The sequence below is a fragment of the Cydia splendana genome, chromosome 27, assembly GCF_910591565.1.
Source record: "Cydia splendana chromosome 27, ilCydSple1.2, whole genome shotgun sequence".
In the NCBI taxonomy this organism is placed as follows: Eukaryota; Metazoa; Arthropoda; class Insecta; order Lepidoptera; family Tortricidae; genus Cydia; species Cydia splendana.
In genome coordinates, this window is record NC_085986.1 from 9774071 (window position 1) to 9787480 (window position 13410).

Genomic DNA, 13410 nt, shown 5'->3' on the forward strand with positions numbered 1-13410 from the left:
TAACAGGACGCTGAACATAGTCAGGGAGAAAGTCATAGAAACTGGCGTGAGTATTAGGCCAATTAATGAAAATATGATCAGGGGTACCTTCCTCAAGGCCACATTCGCATAATGAGTGATCTAGTATATGGATTTTAGGTAGCCATGCAGGGGAAGAATTGTGGCCGAGACGCAGACGAATAATATTATAGAGGAGGTGACTGATTTGTGAAACTTATGAAATTTGAAAAACCAAGGTCTGACAAGAATATTAGGTTGAATCTTGTAGTAGCGGTTACCAGTCGATTGGCTAGTAATCTCCCACTCTTCCGTCTAATGTCTAACAAGATCTACCTTAGCAGAGTTACGAAGGTCCTGCATATAGCACTTGGGGTGGGAGGAAGGGCAACCAATTTCAATCGCCTGTTTAGCACAGGCATCTGCCTGCTCATTTCGCTATATCTTTGGCTATACTGTATGCATTATTATTTGCGTTATTTGACACGTTATGACTGACGTATATAGAGATGTAACTAACCCAAATCGATTGTCACAGCAAGCGATTACGATTGGATGGCACATAGACTGAGGTAACGAATTGTGACGTATAATGCATTTTTATTTGAGATTTAAATAAAGCAAGAATTATATGGGTTTCCCGCAAGATAAATGCATTTAATACACCGATCGAGTAGGTCGCACCCATCGTCAAAATCTAAACTAACTGGGGATCTATTTTAAAGTTTATTTATCTTATTTCTGTGGCAAATTTGTTGTCTGTTAGGTGACGATAAATATATCCATATTTACAGTTAATTATCCACCTTTTCCTTATTTTTATTAAAAGTAAAATGAAAAATTCATATCGATTTACTTATACGACTACCGATTCATAACGGTGGTGTCCGGCCAGCCCTAAAAAAAAAAAAGACGTAGAACGTAAACGTTCGCAGTGCAATTGTTTTCCTTTGTGATTTCGATGTGCAAGACATTTTACGTTGTATTGCTGTTGTGAGTGACAGATGTCAAATAACGCAAATAACGATGCACACAGTATAATTCTTTTTGTCTTAAAGTTGGTCAAGCAGATCTTGTCAGTAGAAAAAGGCGGCAAATTTGAAAAAAGTAGGCGCGAAGGGACTTCTTCTCATAGAAAATTTGAATTTCGCGCCTTTTTCTACTGGCAAGATTAGCTTGACTGTCTATATGTTAGTTATTGTCAGGAGAAGTTTCTTATGACAGAAAAAAAATAAGAAAGTTGCGCGGAACATTAGAAAATTTAAGAAAACTTAACTACCAATTATTAACTTTGATGACATGGATAACATGTTTCTTGCGTGAGCTTCTGCGGAGAACTGACGATCGACGCCGATATCGGAGGCGTGTGGAGGCATTATGAACGTTCGATTTATCTGCACAGTCGGACTGCACAGATTAATCGCTACGATTTATAGTTACGTGTGTAGCCAGCATAATAGTGTGCCCTTAACGGACGTACAGCGAATCACCTTCCACTCCATAGATATAATATACAGAGATACCTTCCAAGCGAGCTGTCAGTGGGACCACTTTTGTTTAGTGTACGACTAACAATGTGGCCCACCTTGCTGTAGCCATGTCGATAAAGTCATATCGATAAACTATCGACATTTCTTGCAATTTAAATTTTACTTCAAAGGTTTAACGATACCTAAAATGAACAAAAACGCTTTTATTCTTTATTGTGGTTATCAGATCACAATTTTATAGTCACGCCCCAGCAGGGAACCAAGGGAAAGTTCAGATATTTAATTAAAATACATACATACCAAGGCCTATTGACTTCCTTGAAACGATGTGACCCTTCAAAATTTGTACATGTGTTGTCCGTTCCCAGACGAGATTGCCAGTAATTAACATCAAAATATTTTACTACAGCAACATTGCTAGAACTGGCTTTGTCTATAGATACGATTTCTAAGAACAAATCAAATTATTTCGATTTGTATTTTATGAAGTAGTCATATGTAAATTATTATTTATTTTTTGATATATGTATATTATTATCTATTATATTTCAGTTTGTCTTTGTCTATGTTCATAAAATCTACGAAGGGTAGACGTGCCTCTACCCTCCTTGATAAAATAAAAAAAAATCTTTGTCAATTGGCCTCTTTGATAGGCCTTGATTTGGGTCTGGCCGGTAAGAACATAGACACGATAAAAGTCTGTAATGTCAATGCTGTCATTTAAGTCATTTAATGCAAAAATATACATTTTCATATAAAACGATTTATTCACTTGAAATATATTTATTTACCTATTAATTTTAAAAATAAAAACTATTCATATGTACGAGCAACATATCTAAATGCGTCTTCGCACAGACTTAGTTAAATTTAAACCGTTGTCTCTCTTCCTTCCTTGCTGTATGTATCCGGCAATGGCGACTTTATCAACAATTCTTATCCGGATTATGGAAAGCCCTAATGTGTGTGTGGAAACCGTTGTAGTAAATCAGAAACAGCGATAATTTCAAGGTAAGATATATATTAATCTTTAAATAAAAATGAGCGTGCTAATTACCAAATTCAAATATAATAATTTAATCTTACTATCCCCGTAAGTCCCGCGGACGCTATATCGCGTCCGAAATTATAATCAAAATTCAACATAGATGTAAAACCCCACATTGTTTAAGCTGGTAACCCTAGGAATTAGCGACGTTAGTAATTAGGAAGATGGATTATATTGTTTAATTTTTTGACTATTTTGTTTTAGAAAGTGAATCAGCAGATGGCTTGAGCGTGAGATAATAATATAATCCTGGGCCGTCATATGATTTCTTGGAAAAAGCTCAGAAGGGCACGTATCTGCCGCATATCCAAACTAGTTTCCCGGTGACCAAGAACGCTGCGCGGAGCTGTGAAGCAGAAAATGTCCGATAACCGGATAGATGTAATAACAACTTGTAACCATTTGCCATATCAGTGTATGTATTCATATGTATTATGAAAATATTTATATCTTAATAATACGTAACTTTTTGTTACCTTTTATATTTCACTAATTTCTGAATATAGTACCTAATCATTATCTTTTAACGTATTTTTTTACTTATTTGTGAAATGCTAATTTAAGAGCCCAACAACGTGCACACTAGCGCCACTGCTAAATAATCGTGATTATTTAAATTTAACGACATGTATTTAAAAAAGGGGCCGCTACGGACTGTATTGTGTATTTAGGTACCTTTTGAATACATCAAACTAGATTTTATGTTGCTGGATTCGTCGATCTATGAGCTCAAAACAAAAACGGCCGTTTTAACTTTGGACGGGTAGATTGACGAATCCAATAACATAAAAACTAGTTTAATGTATTCAGCAGTGGCGCTAGTGTGCACGTTGATGGGCTCTTAAAAACCTGACCCCAACAAAAAAGAAAAAAATACAAAAAGAAATTCCCTCTCTGGGATTCGAACCCAGGACCATTAGCTTCCTGAACTGGATTACTGCCAACACCCGCTAGGCTAAACGGGTTGTCAATTCTAATTACAATGGTATCCTGCCAGAGCGCTAGTAGTATAAACGAACTTTTGAAAGGGACATTTTTTTGTATGGAGTTATCGTTCTTCTCCTAGTGAGTATTATATTCTTTGATACATACCTACTAAAATAGGTGTTCCGCAATAATTGAATTATTTTATTATATTATAATATATTCATTATTCATTAGCATTTCAATTATGTATATGTTTAACGAAGATATTGAAGCTTCAATTAATCGCTATTTCGTTCCGCTGTGCAGCGTTTATCGATATATAACATGATTAAAATCGACTTTTGACATCCCTAAAAGAGCACACATATACGTTTTCACGCACACATACACAACCTGGGTCTACCTAAAAAGGGGACACCTGGATTTGAAGTCCATCTTGTCAACAGTATGGTTGTCCTTTTTTGACAAACGGCATTTTTAAAAGAGCAAGGGGAGCGAAATGATACTAGTTGCTGCGCCGTCAAAGAAAACAGACAGCGTTGGGGCCTTGTTCCACTCGATCGAACAGGCCTCGGACAATACCAAGGTCTCGGTCCGGTACGCCCGTCTATTACAGCTTTTAGTTGGTCACACTGAAAATGTCATTTTCATCTTTCCTCACCTGGCTCACCTCATTGCCATTTGCCAATTAATTCGTATTGATTGTCCGGATTGTTTATTGTTATAGTGATTTTCCGGCTTTCATTGTGTTTAATCTTTATTACATTTTCGTCTATTCGTTTATTAACTATCAATAAATTACCTCTACATAAGTGTAACTGTGTATTCCACCGTTGATATCGGCTTGTATACATCTCGGTAGTGTAGTGTTGGTGTCTTGCCTCGTCAATACGGTCACAACCCGGTCAGAATGGAGGCAGTGGTGATGAAGACGGAGCCCTCATGGGACGGGGCGCAGCCCGCCCGCCCATCGGACACGCACGGTAACTCCTTACCCCATGCATTAGACGCTAACGGTAGTGTTGGTAGCAACTCGAGTCTTTTCAGTTTAAATTTGAAGAATCCTACTCGTTTTTACGAGACTACGCTAAATAAACTTACGACTCTTTTAAATCTCGAGTAGAGTCCTTTATTTTGTAGGTTGTATTAAAATATTAGTAGCAATAAAGAAATGAAGCGTTATTGTATGGTATTCTGGTTGCCAATTCACTTTGTGGTTAGTTATTGGGATATTTATATTATATTATATTATATATGAATGCACAGGCACCCATTAGCTGATACATTCACATCAATGTCCTGTCCTATACTTGCCCAAACATTAGTATTACATCACTCTTTTATATGGCTGACAAAAGTGATTTAACCATGGGTCTTAATCTAAATTGAGAGAAATTTTAAATATCATCGGCATAACTATAGTGATTTACATATTCTGCGCAATATACAGTAATACTTGTGCAATTCCTCTCAAAACGCACCATTTGGTGAAGTGGAACCAGAGTTGTGCCGTATTTCCCATATTAAACAGAGAACATTCTCGTGAACGGCACAACTATAAGTGGAACTGCTAATAAAGACCATAAAACCATGGCATGTTAGACCGTGTTGTGAAGTTGGTTCTTTTTTGTTAAAGATTATTTACATAATTATTGCGAAGTCATATCAAAAGTTTATCCTGCTCATAATAAAAATATATGTAACTCTGTATAAGATAAGTAAAGTCTAAGGAAAAAACGTGCCTCGGAAATCAAGAAAAAGTTTTACTCAAATAGATGGCACCACAAAGGCTAGAAGAAGCGGCACCCCCTTATTTTATTACACTTATTATGTTGATAAGATACGCCAAGTTTTGTAACTTTATCTCAACTACAAGGGGGTGCTCAACCACTTTGAAATTTATCAACATTGTATGAAATACAAAAAAAAGCTATGCTGTCTATGTGCTAGACCCAGTCCTATTCACTTTAAACATAAATAAGCTATATTTGATTCAATTTTTATGAAGAGAAAGTTGAAAATGGACTATGCGTAATAATTTATAATCAATACCCCTTCAAGAGGTTAGCGCTTAAGGAATAGATATAAAAGGGTATCAGCTTACCCATATTATGAAGCGCTTTAAAAGCCAAATGAAAGTGTTTTAGTTAAGCAAAGAAAAAATACCGCTTCTAAAACCTATACCAAACTAATTTTTTTTTCTACTGGGTACATCTGGCAAGTGATTTAAATTTTTTTTTTTGAAAAAAATTATAAAAATTACAGTTTAGGGTAAGATTTTAACTTGCGACCTTTAGAATGATAGAGTACCTTAAGACGTAAGTGGTCTACTGCCCCTGCCTGATACTTAGTTTAGAAGAAATCAAAAAGTTCTTAGAAATAGCGTCAAAAACAAACGAATATAATCTTGTTTTTCTACATAATTTCCTTGTTGTTCTATACACTGATGAGCCGGAGCATTGTCGTGGTGTTAAAGCACATTCACGGAACCCATCTTATTGACACTTTTTAAAACCCAATACATATGTTATTATAGAATGTACATTAACAAATTAAATCTTTAGGGTCTCTGCTAGATATTTGATTGTCATTCGCCTGTCTTCTAAAACCATTTTTACAATTTTTTCCAACGGTTTGTTTGTTAACTGAGGTAGAAGGTCGACCGGAGCGGGGGTCGTCTTCACAGCTTGATCTACCTCTTCTGACCTCTGCAACCCAGTAAGCGACAGTGGAATAGGGTAAAACATTAGAGCCTACCGTCTGTTTTAGTCAGCTTCTTTCACAAAAGATTCATTTACAATATAATGGCGCGAACAATTAAAAACAAGTGTCAAAAATTACGTCATAGTGTCAGCTCAGAATAAAAACAAACCTCAGGTAAAGAGCTTTTACAAATACGTAGTTCTAAGGACTTTTTGATTTCCCCTCGTATAGAGCCAAATTTTTACGATTTCTTCAAAACCATTTATTATCATAAGATTGATCCGCACTCGTGGCACCCTATATTATTTGATGGCCTATGTATTGGTTCATAAGGTCAGCACAAATTAAACTTTAATTACTCTACATACAATTGTTTTGTAATATTAAGTTTAAATTTCACTTATTTTCTTCCGTAGACTCGGACCCGTTCTGCGCAGTCACAGAGTCAGCCCCAATTCTAGAGGAAAACATGTGTACCGGCGTGACTCCGGAGCCTGGTGTGAAGCCTGAACCAGCTGCGCAGCTACATGCTGCTTACTCGCGGCAGGAGGTCACTGACCCGCGAGAGGATGTCAATGTGAAGCAAGAAGACACCGAACTAGGGGAGGATGTCAAGAAGGAACCGGGGTGGGAGGAGACAGACAAGTTGAGCGGAGTGGGAGTGTCGCAGCGTGTGGAGTTTAAGGATGACAGTGAGTGTGCTTGTTCATTCACCGCAATTAGGTTTACGTCTCCTCTCTAGCTATTAGGGGACATCTTACACAAATCGACCCAGACCCACAGTAAGCAAAGGTTGTACTATGTGTACGCGGCATACATACCTACACATAGATAAGTGCAAGTAAAAATATTTATTATAAGATTACAACACAATTAATTAAACATAAAACAATAAATAAGCTTAAAAATAATAATACAAACTGTCTATAAATAAAAAGATAAGTGCATATTTTCATAAATATGTAGGACAAATATTTGTGTTAATCACACAAATAAATGCCCTTACCAGGATTCAAACCTGGGACCATCCGCTTCATAGGCAGGGTCACTACTGACTACGCAAATGGACCATCTGCTTAGCATGCAAGCATCACTTGCACTATTCCATTAACCCGGGGTTAACCGGTTAAACCATTAACCCAGTGGCATATTGTACTGGCAACGATTGTAACTCCAGGTTTAACCGGTTAACTCTGGGTTAGTGGACTGGTCCAAGAGGCCCTGAGTAAATTTAGATTGATTAATTCATAATAGCATTAAAGTGAGGTTCAATAGAAAATGCAAATATATAATTTAACAAATATTTATTAATGACGATCATAATATAAATACGTATAGATTAGCTTAGAATAATTTATAATGTAATTTCGTATTATGAAATAAATAAATCTATTACAGGTGAAGCTGGTGGGAGCGGGATGGCGGATCCTCGTGGAAGCGAGGCGACAGATCCGTGTGGTAGTGGGACAGCAGATACATGCGAGAAAGAGACTGCACAGGAGGAGGAACTAGATCAGGGTGAGTCAAGAGACCTCATCAAACGACCCCGTTTTGGACCCGGATATGTCCTTACTGAATAAAACTAATTAAAAACGCTGAGAACAGAGAATTCTGTACACTGACCCGCCATTCCCTATCTCTTTCAGACGCGCATAATTCATTTACTCTCCCGCTCGCAGAATGACATTGACCGCCGGCATCCTCGGCGCGAGAGACAGCAATATTATAATTATACGCGTGCGATAGAAATAGGAAATGGTATGTCAATGTACGAAATACGCCGTGCTTAGACGACCGACGTGACGTGACGTGAGGTTTTGACGACCGGTCTGGCCTATAGGTAGTGACCCTGCCTGCGAAGCCGATGGTCCTGGGTTCGAATCCCGGTAAGGGCATTTATTTGTGTGATGAATACAAATATTTGTTCCGGAGTCATGGGTATTTTCTATATATATATAAGTTAGTATTTATCTATATAAGTATGTATATCGTCGCCTAGCACCCATATTACAAGCTTTGCTTAGTTTGGGGCTAGGTTGATCTGTGTAAGATGTCCCCTAATTTTTTTTTATTTTTTTTTGCGTCCTTACTGTAGACCTTATATCTGTGTTTCTTTTCAGAGTTGCTCGTCCTCCGCAAGGAGCGAGCGCGCTCCGTCAAGCAACAACAAGCGCGCGAACACACAGACGCTACTAGTTACGCGTGCCTCATGTGCACTAGAACCTTCAAGTGCTTAACCACTTACAAGCAACATATGACTAATATGCACACCGGTGAGAAACCGTTCGCCTGCGAGTGGTGCGATTGGCGTTTCGACGATTTAAACGATTTCAAGAGACATTTAAGAACTCACAAGGGTTTGAGGCACTTCAAATGGAGAGCCATCTACAGGAAGTTTACGAAACTCCATAAACCTTTATAACATTATGCAAAATCGCTGTCATAGCGTTATATTTCATAGTTTTAAACGTATCCATATTCATTCATCCACAACGTTACGATCATAACGAAACGAAACCCGTAAGTTTGTATTATTTTTAAAATAGCGATGTAATAACGTTATGTAGCTTGAGCTTCGTACATCAAAACGTTTTCGGCCACTGTAGCCAGTCTGCAGGCAACGCTCATCATGGATACTAATCGAGTTGTCAAAATCTTTGCGTTTTGTGATTTGACACAGTTAAAACTTCTAATCAATTTGATCCAAAAATAAAGATTGAAATAAAAACGGCCGCAGTTATTGATTTTTATATTATAAATCGAATTAATTAAAAAAATCATATTTTAGAATTTGAACATCTCAAATTCTTAGGTATGTTTTTTTTAATTACACTGCTTTAGAGTACACTGCTTTCGTATACAAATCTACTAGTCTTCAAACATAATAATTTGATAATTTTATCATAACTTACAAGAAAACTTTGAAAATAACTCAATATTGTCTTCAATTGACGCAAGAAATAAGTGGCGTTTGACTGACTCAACTCACTTAACACTTATATTATTTTTGACATTCAAAAAGTAACGGCTTTCATTATCGGGTTTATAACGTTATTATTTCGCTAATTGGTTATTAAGTACGAGTATATGGAGACCAGTAAAACATCAATAAAATAAAATTATATTACAAATATTGGCCGTAAGGATAACGTTACACGAATATAACGATATTTTTAGGTCAGACACAACTAGGCTCTACGAAACTTGAAGCACCCATATTCTTGCGGGAGCAAATTCGTCAAATCGTACGATTTAAAGGGACATTTAAGAATTCATACTGGAGAGAGTGGAGAGAGACCGTACAAGTGCATAACGTGTCAAAAGGAGTTTACACAACTAGGCTGTTTAGACAAACATGAACGAATTCATACAGGGAAAGACCATATGTCTGTGGAACGACACAAACTGGTGAAAGACCTTGCAAGTTCGAAGTGTGTAAAAAGGAGTTTACACAACTAGGCTCTTTAACGAAACATAAACGGATACACACGGCAGACTTGCGATATTTTTGTAGAGCTTGTGAGAACAGGTTCGCGGAGTAGCATTCATTGAATAACACAGTGGGGAGAAACCATACCCTTGCGACAGTTGCGACACGTGCCAAAACAAGTTTGCAAAATGGACCCATTTCTAGAGCCACAAGCGTATACACACTGAGGAGTAGCTTTTAGCTGTGAGATATGCCAAAAGAAGTTTACACAACAAGTTACTGTAAAAATGCATTGACGAACGCATACTGGGGAAAAGCCATACAAATGCGGCGGTCCATGTAAAAAAGAATTTGCGAGATCGAGTACTGTCAAGAAAATACACAAAGGCCTCATTTATTTATATATTTAAAAACAATATGCAGCATTACAGTCGAGACCAAATCACTGTACACATCAGATTATAAAATACGTAAGATATTCACAATATTTAAGAAAATCAGACCACAATCAACTTTCATCCATCACCTCACAGTACCGCAGCCACATCTGATACACAACCATCCATCGACCTGCAAACATATCACATACTGGTCCTTACACGGGAGAGAAGCCTTACTCGTGCGAGTTTTGTGAGGAAATGTTTACTATGAGCTAGCTATGACATTGAAAACACATATACTTATCCATACTCCAGCTTGATGAGTCCAATTTGGCGATGTCCTCGAGGTTTACCATGTTAGAGATGCAAGTAGAAACGGAAGTGTGCGAGGCAGATGTTTATATACTAATAAAATTTACTAATTATTCTTAATTTTACTATTATATTTTTCTTCCTTGACGTGTAAGAGGACTTTACAAATAAATGAGTATGAACTTTGAACTTGTTGCGTTCTCAATTGTAACTAAATTATGGCAAATGGTAACTATTGAAGTAGTACCTTGTCAAGTACTGGAACATTTACCTTATGCCTGACCTGGTGTTATAGTTTAACTGAAAATACGTGATCAACTCTCACCAAATCAATAGCTATGAGCCTATGAGCGTAGGAAAAACTTATATCAATGTTATAAGCGTTTTTAATCTGTTTTGATATGATATTTAATAGGGTATTTTCCTACTAGTCAAATCAGTTACTTTTTTAGAACTGTCAAAACGATTTGCTAATATGGAATTAATCATGGTATAATAATATACTCCGCCTGGTACTCCATTCCGAGATTCGCGTATGACCTAACTGACACGCGCCTACGTCATCATGCTGTTTACAGGTTCTCAAACTTTGAAATGTGGGAGAATTTTAACCAACGGTGAAAATTATTTTAACGGCATTAATTTTAAGTTATTCATGTAGAAACATAGTAAAATAAAACAAATCTAATGTATTAAATTAAACTTTATTTATCTATACAAGACAAACGTTTGAAAAACTAATTCACAGTTAATCAATAAACGGTGTTCGACACTTTAAGCAATTTTCGTTTTAATTTCTTCTGGAGTTGATTACAAACGATTTTTTTCATTTCATTCATTGGCTACGGATTCATTATTCGGAAACGTATAAAATCTGATTATACTGCCCTTTTTACTCCTACTCTTACAGTTCCGAATAGAACAGCCAACCATTTTCGTAACAAAACATTAATTACCAAGCTTACGACGTGAAAAGTTTGGAAAACTCTGCGACTGCTGACACTGAGCGAGAAGGAAATAACAATTAACACGCGTTCGACAAGGATGACGGTCAGGGCATGAAGTTATCTAGATCCGAATTGTCAAATGTCCACAGCGCTATCCTGTGTTGCCAGTAGTATAAACAGAATTACCCGAAAGTCTGAAATTTCTTTCGTGAATCGGAAGATATTGCTAACGAGTAATTAAAAATGACGTGTTATTGTAAAATTTAAGCTAAAATACATATAAATGAAAATTATAAAATTATAAAGAAATATTTTAACTTATTAACCATAGGTATAATGTACCCATGTAACATGTTATGTTGAAATAAAGTGGCAATGTTATTGTAACGTAATCGCGTGTCACTCTGGGAATGGAAGACCATGTTTTATTAGACCATGGAATTAATATGAAACGTTACATCGTGACGTCACGGTCAACTCACCTACTTTTTATATTTCTATACAATTTTTTAAATAGAACTTGTGTTTAAAAATAACTCCTATCTGTTTTTCTAAGAATTATCTGGTGCTTTATTTCATGCATAGTGTAAAATAATTTATTTTAAATACGGTATAATACCCTATTACATGGAGTTTCTTTCAAAACTTGAAATATAATAAAATTACAATGACTATTAAGGCGTGCCCAGACATGGACAATTTTTTGTCAATCTGATTAAATTGTCCGATCAAATCAGGCCGTGCGGACGCAAACGCCAATTTGGCTCGCCGAATTCAACCGTCGATAATGACCGATATTACCGATAAAATGAGGTGCGGACGCAAGAATACCAATTTGTGACGCCAGTATTTTCGTTCTGGGGCATTTTTTCGATTTAAAGGGCTCTAATATCACCATAAATCTAAAATTGGTGATTAAATTGGAGATTGACGCCAATTTAATTTCTGATCAAATCGGTCGATTTGATTATCCCGTCTGAATACCGCTTTAGAGTGATTTGGTATTGGTACCGTTGCAAGAACAAAATTACGAAGAGACTTAACAAGCAACTCGTGCAAGTTACACTACACAATATTTCTGTAATCAATTTTACAATCGCTAACAAATAACGAACAAATACAAATTAAATAAAACCCACACAACAAAAATGCATCCAAAATCATACCAGACCATTTTTAGGGTTCCGTATACTTACACCTCAAAAGGAAAAAACGGAACCCTTATAGGATCACTCGTGCGTCTGTCTGTCTGTCTGTCCGTCTGTCACAGCCCATTTTGTCCAAAAGCACTGGACCAATTAAGTTGAAATTTGGTACACATATGTAAATTCGTGACCCAAAGGCGGACATCTTACGTAAACAAATGAACTTTAAACATGGAAGCCACTTTTGGGGGGTAAATGAGGACATTAAAAATAATGTTTATTAAACTATATATCGTGTTACGTGTCAAACAAAAGAACTCATTTTGAGAACATTTTTTTTTTGTGAATTTTAAACAAGTACTTTAAAAGTTATACTCCCCGCCCTTTATCTCCGAAACTACTGGGTCTAAAATTTTACTACAAAATAGTTTTTTACCTATTAGATGACAGGAAAACCTTTTACTCCTTTTAGAAATATGCAGTCAAGCGTGAGTCGGACTAATTACTTAGTTTTTGATCCGACCCCTACGAGTTTTTTAAATGCAATTCACTCACGTTTCACATAAAAAATACATTGTTAAAAATTGGGTGATGTACGGAACCCTTGGAACGCAAGTCTGACTCGCACCATAGACTTATAATATATAGAGACGGTGTCTCAGCGAGCTGTCACTGTTGCCACTTTTGTTTAGTGTACGATTAACAATGAGGCCCACCTTGCTGTAGCCATGTCGATAAAGTCATATCGATAAACTATCGACATTTCTTGCAATTTTAATTTTACTTCAAAGGCTTAACGATACCTAAAATGAACAAAAACGCTTTTATTCTTTATTGTGGTTATCAGATCACAATTTCATAGTCACGCCCCAGCAGGGAACCAAGGGAAAGTTCAGATATTTAATTAAAATACATAAATACCTCCTAAAATAGGTGTTCCGCAATAATTGAATTATATTATTATATTATAATATATTCATTATCCATTAGCATTTCAATTATGTTTATGTTTAACGAAGATATTGAAGCTT

General features: G+C 36.4%; 1 protein-coding gene across 2 annotated transcripts; it reads left to right on the forward strand.

Moving 5' to 3' along the window:
- The first annotated feature begins 4141 nt into the window (after window positions 1-4141).
- On the forward strand, window positions 4142-10476 carry LOC134803838 (zinc finger and BTB domain-containing protein 16-like). Of its 2 annotated transcripts, XR_010146036.1 has the most exons (5): window positions 4142-4445; window positions 6582-6857; window positions 7564-7683; window positions 8286-8685; window positions 9343-10476. XR_010146036.1 is itself a non-coding variant. In XM_063776659.1 (4 exons), the coding sequence occupies exons 1-4, from the start codon at window positions 4373-4375 to the stop codon at window positions 8585-8587; spliced, it is 771 nt and encodes a 256-aa protein (XP_063632729.1). In that variant the 5' UTR covers window positions 4142-4372; the 3' UTR covers window positions 8588-10476. The 2 variants fall into 2 exon arrangements, 1 of the variants encoding a protein (XP_063632729.1); XM_063776659.1 differs by having other exon boundaries at window positions 8286-10476.
- Window positions 10477-13410: the final 2934 nt, after the last annotated feature.

Excerpts from the sequence above, each read along its gene's own strand:
- LOC134803838 (XM_063776659.1), top strand. The coding sequence starts at position 4,373 with ATGGAGGCAGTGGTGATGAAGACGGAGCCCTCATGGGACGGGGCGCAG. Across the intron at positions 4,446-6,581 it reads CCGCCCATCGGACACGCACG|ACTCGGACCCGTTCTGCGCA; the intron begins GTAACTCCTTAC and ends TTTCTTCCGTAG. Across the intron at positions 7,684-8,285 it reads GGAGGAGGAACTAGATCAGG|AGTTGCTCGTCCTCCGCAAG; the intron begins GTGAGTCAAGAG and ends GTTTCTTTTCAG.